Below are 12,472 nucleotides of genomic sequence, written 5' to 3' on the forward strand. Positions count from 1 at the left end.
TATTCAAAAACATCCTGCAACTGATTGTTAACAGGTGTTTTACATTTTACACTCCATTTGCTTTTTATAGGGAAGGAAAGGTTATTTGTATAGCACAATTTAATGACAGGGTGATTCAAATTGCTTTACAGAATACAAGAAGCATAATTTAACATAAAAAAAAAAAATAAAAAGAATATTGGATAAAAACGTGATCAAGTTTAGAAATTCCAGCTTAAAAGAACCAGATGCAGATTTGGACTTTTAAATTAAAAGTGGAAATGCAGCAGAGAACAGGTGGTTTTAAACCTGGATTTAAATAAACTGAGTGTTTCAGCTGATCTGGTCTTTCTGGGAGTTTGTTCCAAACATGGAGAAGCTGAATGCATCCTCTGGTTCTGACTCTGGGAGCTGATAAGAGACTGGACCCAGATGACCTGAGGGGTCTGGTAGGTTCATACTGGTCACTGATGTAAACCAGTCAGAGCTTTATAGACCAGCAGCAGAACTTTAAACATCAGGCTGCTAGTTTATCATTAACAGAACAAAAAACAAAGGAGCATCTTTAATTAAATTTTCCAATCATAGTAGGTTTAATAATTCTTTAAACACTATATTTGATTTTGCTTCTTCAGTTTAATATTTTATTCCATAAACTGACTCCACAAAACACATCCAATACTTTTGTTATAAATATCTCATTTTTAAATATCTTATATCTTTTCTAAATTATAGCTTTGACTTTCATTTTTCTTTTACAAATTTTGCTTTACTTCTTACATTAGATGACCCCTACAATTATGATAATCAGTTCATTATTTCCTAAAATTTTGTCTACTTTTTAAAGGTCTTTTCTACATGTGCTGTGCCACTTTCAGCCCTTTGTTCATTGTAGTGTAATTATAATCCAACTAAACAAATCCCATTACACGCTCCACATTAGTGAGATATAACTGTTCTTATTAACCAATCTATATACCAAATAGTGTAGCGATGTAAACCAGTGGGATATATATAGATTATTTACAGATAAGTTGAATGTAACACTGTAACAGCGTACTACATTACAGTGTAAGGCGGACTTTAATCTGTTTATCATGGATCTCCGCCATGGCGCCAACCAACACGCCGCATTAGCCCAGCTTACTCAGAATGAAAGTGAAAGTTCAGACTATCTCGGCCAACAGCTGTGAAGAGACGTTATTCCCCGTCGGAGTGACAAAGTGGTAACCTTGTAGAGGAGCTTGTACGGTGAGTTAACCCCGACATGATGGAAATAGGGCTTTTTGTTTGTGTGTCTGTAGGCCATATATTACGATTCATATGGTAAAAGTTGAGTAGTTTAATGAGACTGTCGTATAACAAAGAGACGACAGGCGAGCTCAGCGGTATGTATGTAAATGCCTGCATGTTGTTAAAGCTTTATGTTTTACATTGAATACTTGTAACTAAATTATGTATGTTGGTGAATTCTTTCGTGAATCTTCGTGTAACAAAATGTTTGTTTATTTTTTGAGGCTTTCGTGAACCCTCGGAATCCTCAGCCTTCGTGTACGCTTGTAAAATGTGGCCTGAATTTCGATTCAAATTCATAATGACGCAAAACAAATCTTTTGTTTTCTTCTTTGTTAGTGGCAGTTCGGGCATTTTATGGCAATTTTACATTTTTTACGTGGCAAATAGGTTGGGCTTAAACAATTGCAAGGGAACTTCTAAATTAATCATCTTCCAAAGTGGCTTTTGTTACTGTGCTGATCTCAAACTATAGCCAACGGTGGCTCGAGCGACCACACGCGGACATGCGCAGAAGACGCTGTGCGACGTGACAGAAGATGAGGGTGCTGATAAGTTTTTATTTTATTTTTTTAATAATTTTTTTTCATAGCTGTGGAAAATGGATGTGCCTCAAGATTTCCTCGTTCGACTTCTTTTATACGAAACAGATTTATTTAGGCGTACCTCCTACAGTAATTACTATATTTCCGAGAACTTTGAATGATAATTACAAAGGAAAGACTATGCAAAAGTTAATGTTGGAAACATGACCGGTGAAAATGCTTAACATACTCTATTCCTGTTTATTTATCTTAGTTGGAATAAGGGATGTTTCCTAGGTTTTACACAGGACAAGTCTTTACATGCAGCTGCAAGATAGATGCAGATACGGAAGCTTCTGATAAAGAATGATAATTTTGTATATTTTTTTTAATTTTATTTTTCTCATAACTAATTTTGACACATTGACAGACTGATATAGCTTTTCAAACAGACTGCCCTGTTAAATAAAAAAAAAAAGTTCTGTGTTACAGTGTTATTTATCACTCTCAAAACTTAAAGAAGAGTTTGATTACCACAAAGTACAGATCTTTACCTCACGAGTTTCAGGTGTGCTGGTGAAGTCAATATACACATCCAGCATTACCAGCATTAATATTATGAAATATGGAAATTAATGTGGTGACATGGCATACTGTAACCATATCCAAACAATGTCACGGAAGATGCATATTTTCTAATACTAATGTTCCTGATGCCCCTGGTGCTTTTCTGTTTTGTGCAGCTCACCTGTAAAAAATCACTGGTCCAGAAAATTGGCTGATCAGTTAGTGCCACTAATGTCTTAAATGTGTACATTTAATATTAATTTAAATAACCTTGTAAGAAGAAACATTACAGAAAAGCCAGGTCATAGTTAATAAGCCATCTGGAGGACATTTCTGCAAAACACCAGGGATGCATAATGTTTTTTACATGAAGGAAAAAAAAATGAAACAGCTGGGGGTGGGGTGGGGTTGTAGTCCCATCTGATTTTGTCTTCCTAAACTCTATGGACGTGTCTGTGTTAAATGGCTGCAAGCCCATGAAAGCCGTGCAGATGCATCACTTTGTCCCACTCTGACGTCCACCACACATCTGCAGAGCCTGGATTATTTCTCTGGGAAAGTGTTTTTGCACAGAAATAGTTGGAAATTCATTGACCTCTTCACCCCCAATCCACCCCCCCCACAAAACTGGATTAAGTATTCTCTTTGTACGCTTTAATAATCAAGGTCTGGCTCATTGATTTTATTAATAATTAACCTTGATAGGAAGGTCTATTAACCTAACTCTTGTGTGTTTGAGTAAGAAAACATCTAAAACATGCAGGGAAGTGGGTGCTGATGACCAGAACAGAGAAACACCAGCTTAAGAAGGGGGCTGTCCCTTTCCTCTTGTGTTGGTGTGACAATGACCTTTTCAAATGGCATAGCAAAATCAGCTGAGGAAAGAAGAGGAGTCACGTGTGAGTTGGGTCAAAGAGAGGAAGATGGCGAAGACAAAGCGTAGTTACTTTGAATGCATATGGACAACTTTACCTGAGGAGTAATGGCCGGATAGCGATAGATGCCTCAGCTATGTAACAGCATGACGCCATCACAGTGCAGCGTCTTTCTTAAAGTAGAACCAAAACATGTAGTTTCAGATGGCCCTGTCAAGTTCTCTATGGACCTCCTCTTCCCTTATGATCCTGAGGAAAGTGCGGACCTCGTTGACGTCCACTGCTTCGTAACACCATTTTAAACTGATTTAATCAACTAAAAGAAAATCTGTTGTTCTAAACAAGGAGCCATTCCTGTTTTGTGGCATTTTATTTTGTCAACCAATCAGCAGATTGCAGCGTGTCAGGCTCCACCCCATTGGGTCAGATCGGTTAGAATGATATGCCAATGGAAGGATTCCAAAAAAGTAGGATGGGTTGGGTTGGATTTTAGGGTACCTTTCCAGTTGTTGCACGTGGAAACACAAAAAAAAAAAAAAAAAAAAAAGCGTCCCGCCCTTCACCCGTTGGTGGAAACGAGGCTTAAGCTGTTCTTTGTCCCATTCACCCTGCAGCCATGTCTCAGGGTAACCAGGAGGTGTGCTAATCAGATGCCCAAACCACCTTTAATTGTTCAATCTCGAGCTTGTTACCATATCCTTAAGGCTGAGTCTGAAACTCATTTCGACCGCTTACATCTATGATCATAATCTTTCAATCATAACACAAATCTTATGAAGGGAGGGTTGCAAGAAAGATGGACCAGTAGATCTAAAGCTTTTACTTTCAGCTTCGCCTTCTGATCATGGATCAGTGCAGTGCCTTCATTACTCCTGTTCTAGCACCAATCCGTCAGTCAGTCTATAAATATATAAAACTCCTCCACTTGAGGACCAAAAAAAGATCTGGAATATTGATTATTCTGACTAAAATATCCGTTTCTATTACGTGATAGTTCATCCCAAATGCTAGAGAGTTTATAGAAGTTACCATAGCGTTGTTTTCATTATTTGTACTGCCAGTTTTTAAGTAGCATTTGTCTGATTGATCAGAGGAGTCCACTTCATGTTTGCTCTCCTGCCCTTTACCTGCTTTTTCTTCAGATTCATTTAATTGTAGAGGGAGAAATAGCAAATCCCTTCCAATCCTTACGTGATGAACATTGTTTTCAAACAATTTGTCTATTTTTTCTCATGCATTTGTTGACTAATTCCTCAAAAACCCATGTCCTCATATATCAAATAATGATTTAAATCACTTTCTGACAATACCTAATTAAAATAACTTATTTATTTTACCTCATTTACTCCTGTCTTCACTTTTTTCCTGTGTTGCAGGCCAGCAGCGGTGAGAAAAATGATGATTTATTTATAATTGATGCTGCCTGCAAGGAAGTAAAAGTAAAAGTAAATGCAGTTATCGGGGGGTTTTTTCTACTTTTGTTTTACTTTCTATTTGCTTGTGTGCATATTTCATTCGAGCCCCTGCAAACAGGCCAGGACTGAAAATGAGTTATAAGTTATGTTTTTAGATTTTCTAAGAGAGAATATTCTTATACATCTGTTCTTGTAAAAAAATAAACATTTCTGTAATCTTGTGTGAAGCAGAGAGGTCTGAAAGAGGATGTCTGTCAGGGATGTTCCTTTAGCAGCTTTTAACCTGACAGGAAAGTCTGCATTGCTTTAACTCATTTTTAACAGTAAAGGGACCTGCAGTGTTTTGTTTTTGTTTTGTTTTTTTGTGCATTTTTTTTAGTATTTATATGTATTTCCAAATGAACTCCTGCAAACAACAATTAGTAAATTATCTGTGCAAAAAAAAGGTCAAAATGAAGGTATTTGGTTAAGGAAACAGTAGGATACTTTTTTCAGACTTAACTAAACTCCAAAAGCTGCAGTTTTAAAGTGATGGTTGTGTTTACTGAATGCATGCCAGCATAAACTGTAGCCAGGCGGTATTATAGTCCAGGCCTCAGAAACATCCTGTCCAAGGAAATCAATCTGCTCTGTTCTGTCCACCTTCAGTCTGAGCTCGTCTCGTGTGCATTATAAAGCGATGTTAGAGAAAAACAGCAGAACCGAAGCAGATTTACTGAAACAGAAAGTTAAAGAGGCCTCAATGTCCCTACATGTCTCCTTGTGTGTAATCCCCCACTTCTCTGAAAGACCCTGTTACAAAGTGGGGGAGTCCACACCATTTAAATTCAGCAATCCATACCGGTTGGATTTGATTTTAACAATGTTAGCTACATCATTGCTCAGTGGTCAGCAGACACCAACTACCCCGGGTTTGTGTGTGTTTTGCTTTCTATTTGGATGCAGCTAATATACATACTCATCTGTTTTAAGCAAGAAGTTTTGTTTGTTAAATATTTAATTTGCATATGTTACTCACTATACTTAACATGTGTTCCTGGAGCAAAAGGGTAAAAGCCATCCTGTATTTATTGAATTTGCCCTGATGTCACTGGAAGGGTTGACGTACGAGGGAAGACTGATTATGTTTTGCTACAGGAAATGTTTGATTTTCTATTGGCTAGTCGTGTGTGTGGTACCAGGATTAATTTATTAACAATTGTGTTAGTGCTTATTTAAGTTGACTGTGAATAAGAAACTTAATTGTATGTTGAATTTATGTATAAAGAATACTGGTGGGAAGCCCTTCTTTTAACAGGATTCAGGGTTATAGAAGGCAGGCGTGTGTTAGAGGTGGCCATGATAACGTAGCAGTGTGCATGTGAAATTTAAGTTTGGTTTGTTAGAGTTCATTTATGTTTAGTTGGTTAACTATTAGGTTATATCACGTTTCTTTGCATTTTCCCATATACAGTTTTGTTAAAACATGCACCTTGACAAATAAATTCTTGCCATTTTGGAAGGCAAGACAAGGCAAATTTATTTGTGTGGCACATTTTATGTACAAGACAATTTAAAGTGGACGACCTCGGCCTACTGCCATCGTTTAGCCACTCTGGTCTCACAGCCTACCACAGACCTGCATGTCATTAAGGGAGCAATTATCCTTTAATTATAGCAGTTAATTAAATTTTCATGCTAGATGATAAGAAACAAAGTCGTTGTTTGTTGCGGGACTAATTAATGCTGATGTTGCTCTTATAATCAGAATAAATTCTCAAGCAAAACCAAACAAACTTCTCTGGTTTGTTAAAGCCTGAGGTTCCCTTGGCTCAGTGGCTGTGGAGGTTTGTCAATCTGCTGCTAGTAACCTGGTAACCACTGACAGATTTAGCTAAAATTATACCTTGGGCAAGGCTAAGTGCAAGCTTGTTTTAATCCTGTCAGCATGATTGCACAAAAACACCCCGGCCGAGTCTCGTGAAACTTTATAAGGAAGTGGAGCATGGTCTGAAGAGGAAACAAGACCTCAGTCACCTTTGGTAAAATTGTAAAGACAGGTTGGGCTGGGAATGGATTGTTCTCGGTCATTGCAGTTCTGGTTATATAATATGTAACTATTAACATAAAAGCATAGACTCTTTCCTCAGTTAAGCTTCTGTTGAAGCTAATAAATGATGATGCTGTCTGAAATAGGTGCTGTGTTTATTATGACGTTAGCAGAGGTTGTTTTTGTTTCAGGTATTGCAACACTTGGTGCGTTTAACTGCACCCTGCACATTGATCCACAGGTGTCCAGTCATCAAAAGAAAGCACACCCATTTCTATTCATTAGGGTTTATGTATAAGCCAACAACAACTAAAATCTCTGGTCCTCTCCAGGACTTAAAATATAACCTTAATCTAATAACATAAGCCTCATTATGCCATGTTTAAATTTATTAAACAAAATCTAAGCCAAAGTGTGGAGGCAGTGTGTGACAAACCAAGTACACCCTATGATCCAGTAGGTTGTTAAACCTACTAGGGTAAATATATGCTTTTTAGTCATTCTCCAAAAGTCTCCAATAACACCTGAAAAAGTGGCTAGATTTGTTGCTAGTCGTTTATTTGAAAAAGAGTTTCATTTGTTAAAGAGAGAGTTTTTAATAGGCCTGAATACTCGCTTAATACAGCGACACAGTTGCTAAGTTGGCAGTAAAGGCAGAGAATCTGCTGTCGGTATTTGTGCTGATGCACCATGGGAAGCGGTGAAAATGTGTGTACCATTCAGAACACATGACAAACTAGCAGAGCGTAACATGGTTAAATGATTTCAATAGTAACTTTTTGTTGCTATCACTGTCTTTTTTTTATTGTTTGGAGCCAAGATTAAAATCTATACTATATTGCACAGTCTAATCATTTTGTTGATGGACGGGTTGTGGCTCACGCTTCTTAATCATGTTGCTTTAGTTCATCAGGGTTCGTAAACATCTGTTTATGTAGAACTTTTTAAGGTCTAACAACAGTGTTTATTCAGGTTGAAATCTTTTACTAGGCCATTATAACACTATTATAAAACCATTATACCACCATTATAAGACCATATACCACTATTATACCATCATTATATCACATAGCTGTTCTGTTTTGTACTTGCTGGTATGTTTGGGACCAACAGAAATGTTTATGGTTGACTCAGTTGCTGCTCTGGCTAAAAAACTAGCCTCAATCACCAGTCCTCTGACAGATGTTGGTGTTGATGTGCTGGCTTTGTTTTTTTTCCAAGCATGCCTTCATGCATCATGGCCAGACATCTTTACCTTCATCTTATCTATCCAAAGCACATAGTTGCAGAAGCCTTGTTGTTTGTTCAGATAAAACTTTGCAAACCTAAGCTGAGCTTCCATGTTTCTTTTAAATAGAGTCTTTCTCCTGCAACCCACCCAAACCAAGCATGCTCATTTGGTCTTTTTCTAATTGTACTTTTACAAATGTGAATATTTAACATGCAGAAATAATTATTGTTGATGTGGTTTCAGGTAAAGAAACATGGCCTCCAACTTCTTCATTATCTTTGCAGTCTTAAGCATCACAGGAGTTGTAGACTGTAAGCTCTATTCAATTTAAGTTCATTCAAATTTTTACAAGTTCACATGAAATATTCATGCAACTTCACTTTCACGTTCACGTTTACTTTTTTTGTCACTACAGCTTTTGTGAAACTGGAATGTGATGAAACCAGCGTGGGGCAGCATGGCCAGCAGTCACTGCTGATGTGTGTCATCAAACCCGAACAGAATGATGGAATCGTAAACATCAGAGTGGTGACTTGGAGGAAGATAGGAGACGAGGAGCCCTTACTGTTTTTTCACAACAAACCAAATTTTGTGCCAGGCTACAAATTTGCAGAGTCCTCCTGGGATGAGAGCAACATGAACGTATCACTCCTCATCACAAGCACTAAGGTGGCAGACGAAGGAGACTATATGTGTGAAGTGGTCACTGACAGCGGTGACGACCACAGAACCACTAAGCTCAAAGTGAAAGGTAAAGCAGATCCATGATCATCGCAGAGGAATTTATCATGAAAGAATATTTCTAAGACTTGAATTGAATGAAGAGTTATTTTTAGGCATCAGGGGACTTTCCTGGACAATCACAAGAGGAATCCATGTAAATGCTTGCAGCTATTTCACAGAGTTGTTTTTAATTTCTGTTTCACTGTGACAAATAACCTCAGCAGTGATCAAACATTTCAGCAGCAGTTTTCCTAAAAGTGCATGGCTGACCTTAAGTACTAATAATAACCTGTGAAATATCATGGTTATGAAATCTTATTCAGACACTTTACTGGTGCCATGAGATTAGCATCATGGTGCATCGTCCAGCTCTGATAATGTCTGCTTTTCACTTTGCTTCTACAGCCAGATACCGTCAACCGACTATCTCTCTTGTTACCGAAACAAACACTCCAAATGCACACAGTGCCCTGATCTGTACATCTGAAGGTGGCTACCCAAAAGGTGAACTCCGCTGGTTTGATGAGAATAAAGTGGAATGGACAGCAAGTTCCCAATTAGAGGTGAAAAAGATGGATGGCGGTCTGTTTCAGCTCTCAAGCACACTGCCTTTGCTGCCTCTATCCACTTTCTTAAGATACACCTGCATCGTGTTTAACTCCAGTGGAATCAAAGAAGATGAGACCTCATTCGAAATGCCACAACAATACAAAAAAGGTATGATACGGAGCAGCCTGGCATGGTTTACCTGAACACAAGAGTTGTTGTTGTTTGTTCTAGCTGAAATTCAGTCCAACAGAAGTCACATAAGCACACACTCTGGTTTAGGATTGCTCAACACAGAGATAGCTGCCACTCATGTTTTTCTTGGCATCCTAGAAATTTTTGATGGGGGGCCTGAGTTTTCCAACAGAAACTACAAAGTTTAACAGAAAATTGTGCTAAAGTTGTTAGATTAACAGCTGAATGCAGTGGTGGAAGGAAGTTAGCTTCTCAAATTTACAACCTTATGGGGTTTTTTTTCCCAAAATGAAAAAAAAATATTGCAGCAGCTGGATTTGTGAAAACAAAAATGAGTAAACAAACAGGCTGCAGCAAGTCTCCGATCTGATATGTCTGTCATCAGAACGTCAGCTCTTACAAAAGCAAGGCGTGATAATCCAGCCCAGATAAAACCAGGCAAGCTTCTCATGATAGGGAAATGCTACCTCGGTTCAGCTATCTGAGCTACAATCTTAGTTCTCACAGCTTCAGTATCTGTTCATTTGTCCTCTAGCACAGGGTTGCAGTAGTGATACAAGACTTGCCAAACAACAATCACAGCAATTTGTTTATTTTCTGTTCTGGTTGTTTCAGTTAAAAAGAAATCATGAAATGAAGGTTAATGTAGGTTGTTAAAGTAGCATGCATACGTTATTTTTTTTAACAACATTTTGCATCCTCTACATAATTTGAAGTCTAGAATTGTTAATCTCCTTTTTTAAATGGATATTGTTCAGATCCTGAAGCACCTAAGAATTCGATTCCTCCCTCCAATGTCATTGCTCCTGTTGTGGTTATCGGATCGCTGATTGTGGGATTGCTGCTGGCGTTGCTGATTTATAGGAGGCGATCACAAAGTGAGTACACACTCATGTCTTTCTTCAGGTATAGTCTGAATTATCTTGTAATATTCAGGATGGTTCACGATGAGATTCCCGATGTGTCTATTGGGAAATTAATGTGTGTGACTGGTTAAAATGTATAATAATCTGTGTGTGAATGCAACATGTAGTGTAAAAGCACTTTGAATGGTCAACATGTGACTAGAAAAGTGCAATATAAGTGCAGTCTATTCCTTTTGATCTGTTCTTTTAATAACAACTAAAATTACATATTTTATTTACGAAAAGCTTCAATATAAGTCTCCTTAAAAAAAATAGCTACACAAAGTACTCTACTTTAAAAAAAAAATCCATCTTTACCTATCCAAGTCCCCCAAACCATGAATCTCACACACACACACACACACACACACACACACACACACACACACACACACACACACACACACACACACACACACACACACACACACACACACACACACAAACAACACACACATACATACGTACATACAAAAGATTTCTAAAAGCGCTGTCTTAACCCTTAACAACAGCATTGGGGTAACTAAAACACTGAGAGTTGAAATAAAAGTTGTTGAAAGTTGAAAAAATGGTAATAACAGGATAACAATATATCCTCCTGTTTGTGTCGGCCATTAGAAGATCTATTTATAGGTCATCTTAATGTGGGAACTGGACTGAACAGGTAAATTTCAGCCGGGGTTTTTCGTGTTACAAAAATAAATTGCCAATATTGCTGAGTTACAACTGATTATACAACGTGATACCTGAACAGTGACAGCCTCAGTTGTCATGTGAGACTTTTACTTCCTTTTGGTAAACAATGAGAAGCTTTGTGAAACAACAGAGGTGGAGGAACCTGTTGGACATCTGGCCAGAGAACGTTCTGGAAGGGAAAGTACCTTCTCTTGTCAAACTCTATCAAGCAGTGTAGCTACTGGCAAAATAGTTTCTGTCATCGGGGTAAAAAGTGAGTGAGCAATAGATAAACTCCAGTCTTCAAGTCCTGCAGGTTTTTGTTGTTTCTCTACTCCAACACACCTGATTCAAATCAAATAGATCCAACAGCCTGTGGTCAAGTTTTTTACAGTGACCCATTAATTTTCGTCAGGTGTGTTGGAGCAGAAACAATAAAAAACCTGCAGGACAGCAGCCCTCCAGGACCGGAGTTTGACACCTGTGCAGTAGACATTAGCAATAGATATGCTCTCATTGTTGTTTTTCAATTTCTAGCAGAAGCCCGGAGGCCCTCTACCACACCCCTTGTGGGTACGTTAATTTTGGGCAAACTGCTACTGCTTTTTCCATTCTGTCCTGTCTCACATTAAGGGCAAACGTTCAATTGGAGATCTAAAGGAAAACTTCTCTACCAACTGTAAACTATCTGACTGGTCTCTAATATTTATTTGGGTCATTTCCTGGGTTTTACTCATTCACGGCTGAACACATCGATCAGATTGCGAGATTAGATGAAACCTAAACCCTCTCTTAACGAGTTGAGGTTTCTAAACTCATTCCAAGCAAGCTTGAACATGTGTTTAGCTGCACCACCTCCTTACAGATCCAGTTGGCTGACATCATGTTTACTGACCAACAATGTCTGCTGTCCTTTGACTAACCGCGTATCAAACTCAACCATGTTTACTTAGAATTTAATGACTCAGAACATGTGTTTAATGTACTAAATTTAGAAATTGGGTTTGGTCATTATGCCTGGCTTACGTTTCTGGTGACTTGTCTATGCTTGCATGTCATGAACTTTGTCAATGTGGTGATGGTTCCACATCCACCTACTCTACAGTTTAATCTTACATTATATCTCCATTTCTTCCAGGTCAATGGAGAGAAGTTCGGAGAAATCAAGGGGACATTGAGGAGGGTATGTACATCAACACTACAATGTCTCACTGTGTTTTGCATCATTTGCTCAGATTTTGATATTTTAACTCTGTTTCCAGGTGATACTCAAGATGCGGAATGAAATTAACAAGATGGCAAAAACTGAGGTAATAACACTGCAAGCAAACGCCACACGTTCTTCTTCATTGTATCAAATGTATGACATCTACCTCGAACTCTCTCTGCAGGAGACACAACATGCCATATGGGTATACTAATACACTGGCATTCTCTGAAACCACATCCTTGTTTGCTAACTCCATCTTATATTGTCCTACTTTTCTGTATAACCAAGAAAACTTGTAACAACAT

The 12,472-nt window shown here is 38.1% G+C and overlaps 1 protein-coding gene across 4 annotated transcripts; it reads left to right on the plus strand.

Moving 5' to 3' along the window:
* Positions 1 to 1,083: 1,083 nt before the first annotated feature.
* Positions 1,084 to 12,256, plus strand: zgc:174863 (uncharacterized protein LOC100136852 homolog). Of its 4 annotated transcripts, none has more exons than XM_041983045.1 (8): positions 1,084 to 1,230; positions 8,157 to 8,224; positions 8,329 to 8,664; positions 9,042 to 9,353; positions 10,136 to 10,255; positions 11,495 to 11,530; positions 12,096 to 12,140; positions 12,220 to 12,256. In XM_041983045.1, the coding sequence occupies exons 2-8, from the start codon at positions 8,167 to 8,169 to the stop codon at positions 12,240 to 12,242; spliced, it is 930 nt and encodes a 309-aa protein (XP_041838979.1). In that variant the 5' UTR covers positions 1,084 to 1,230; positions 8,157 to 8,166; the 3' UTR covers positions 12,243 to 12,256. The 4 variants fall into 4 exon arrangements, with proteins under 4 accessions (XP_041838979.1, XP_041838981.1, XP_041838982.1 ...); XM_041983047.1 differs by having other exon boundaries at positions 11,498 to 11,530; XM_041983046.1 differs by lacking the exon at positions 1,084 to 1,230 and adding an exon at positions 1,326 to 1,367.
* Positions 12,257 to 12,472: the final 216 nt, after the last annotated feature.

Source organism: Melanotaenia boesemani, chromosome 4 (assembly GCF_017639745.1).
Source record: "Melanotaenia boesemani isolate fMelBoe1 chromosome 4, fMelBoe1.pri, whole genome shotgun sequence".
In the NCBI taxonomy this organism is placed as follows: Eukaryota; Metazoa; Chordata; class Actinopteri; order Atheriniformes; family Melanotaeniidae; genus Melanotaenia; species Melanotaenia boesemani.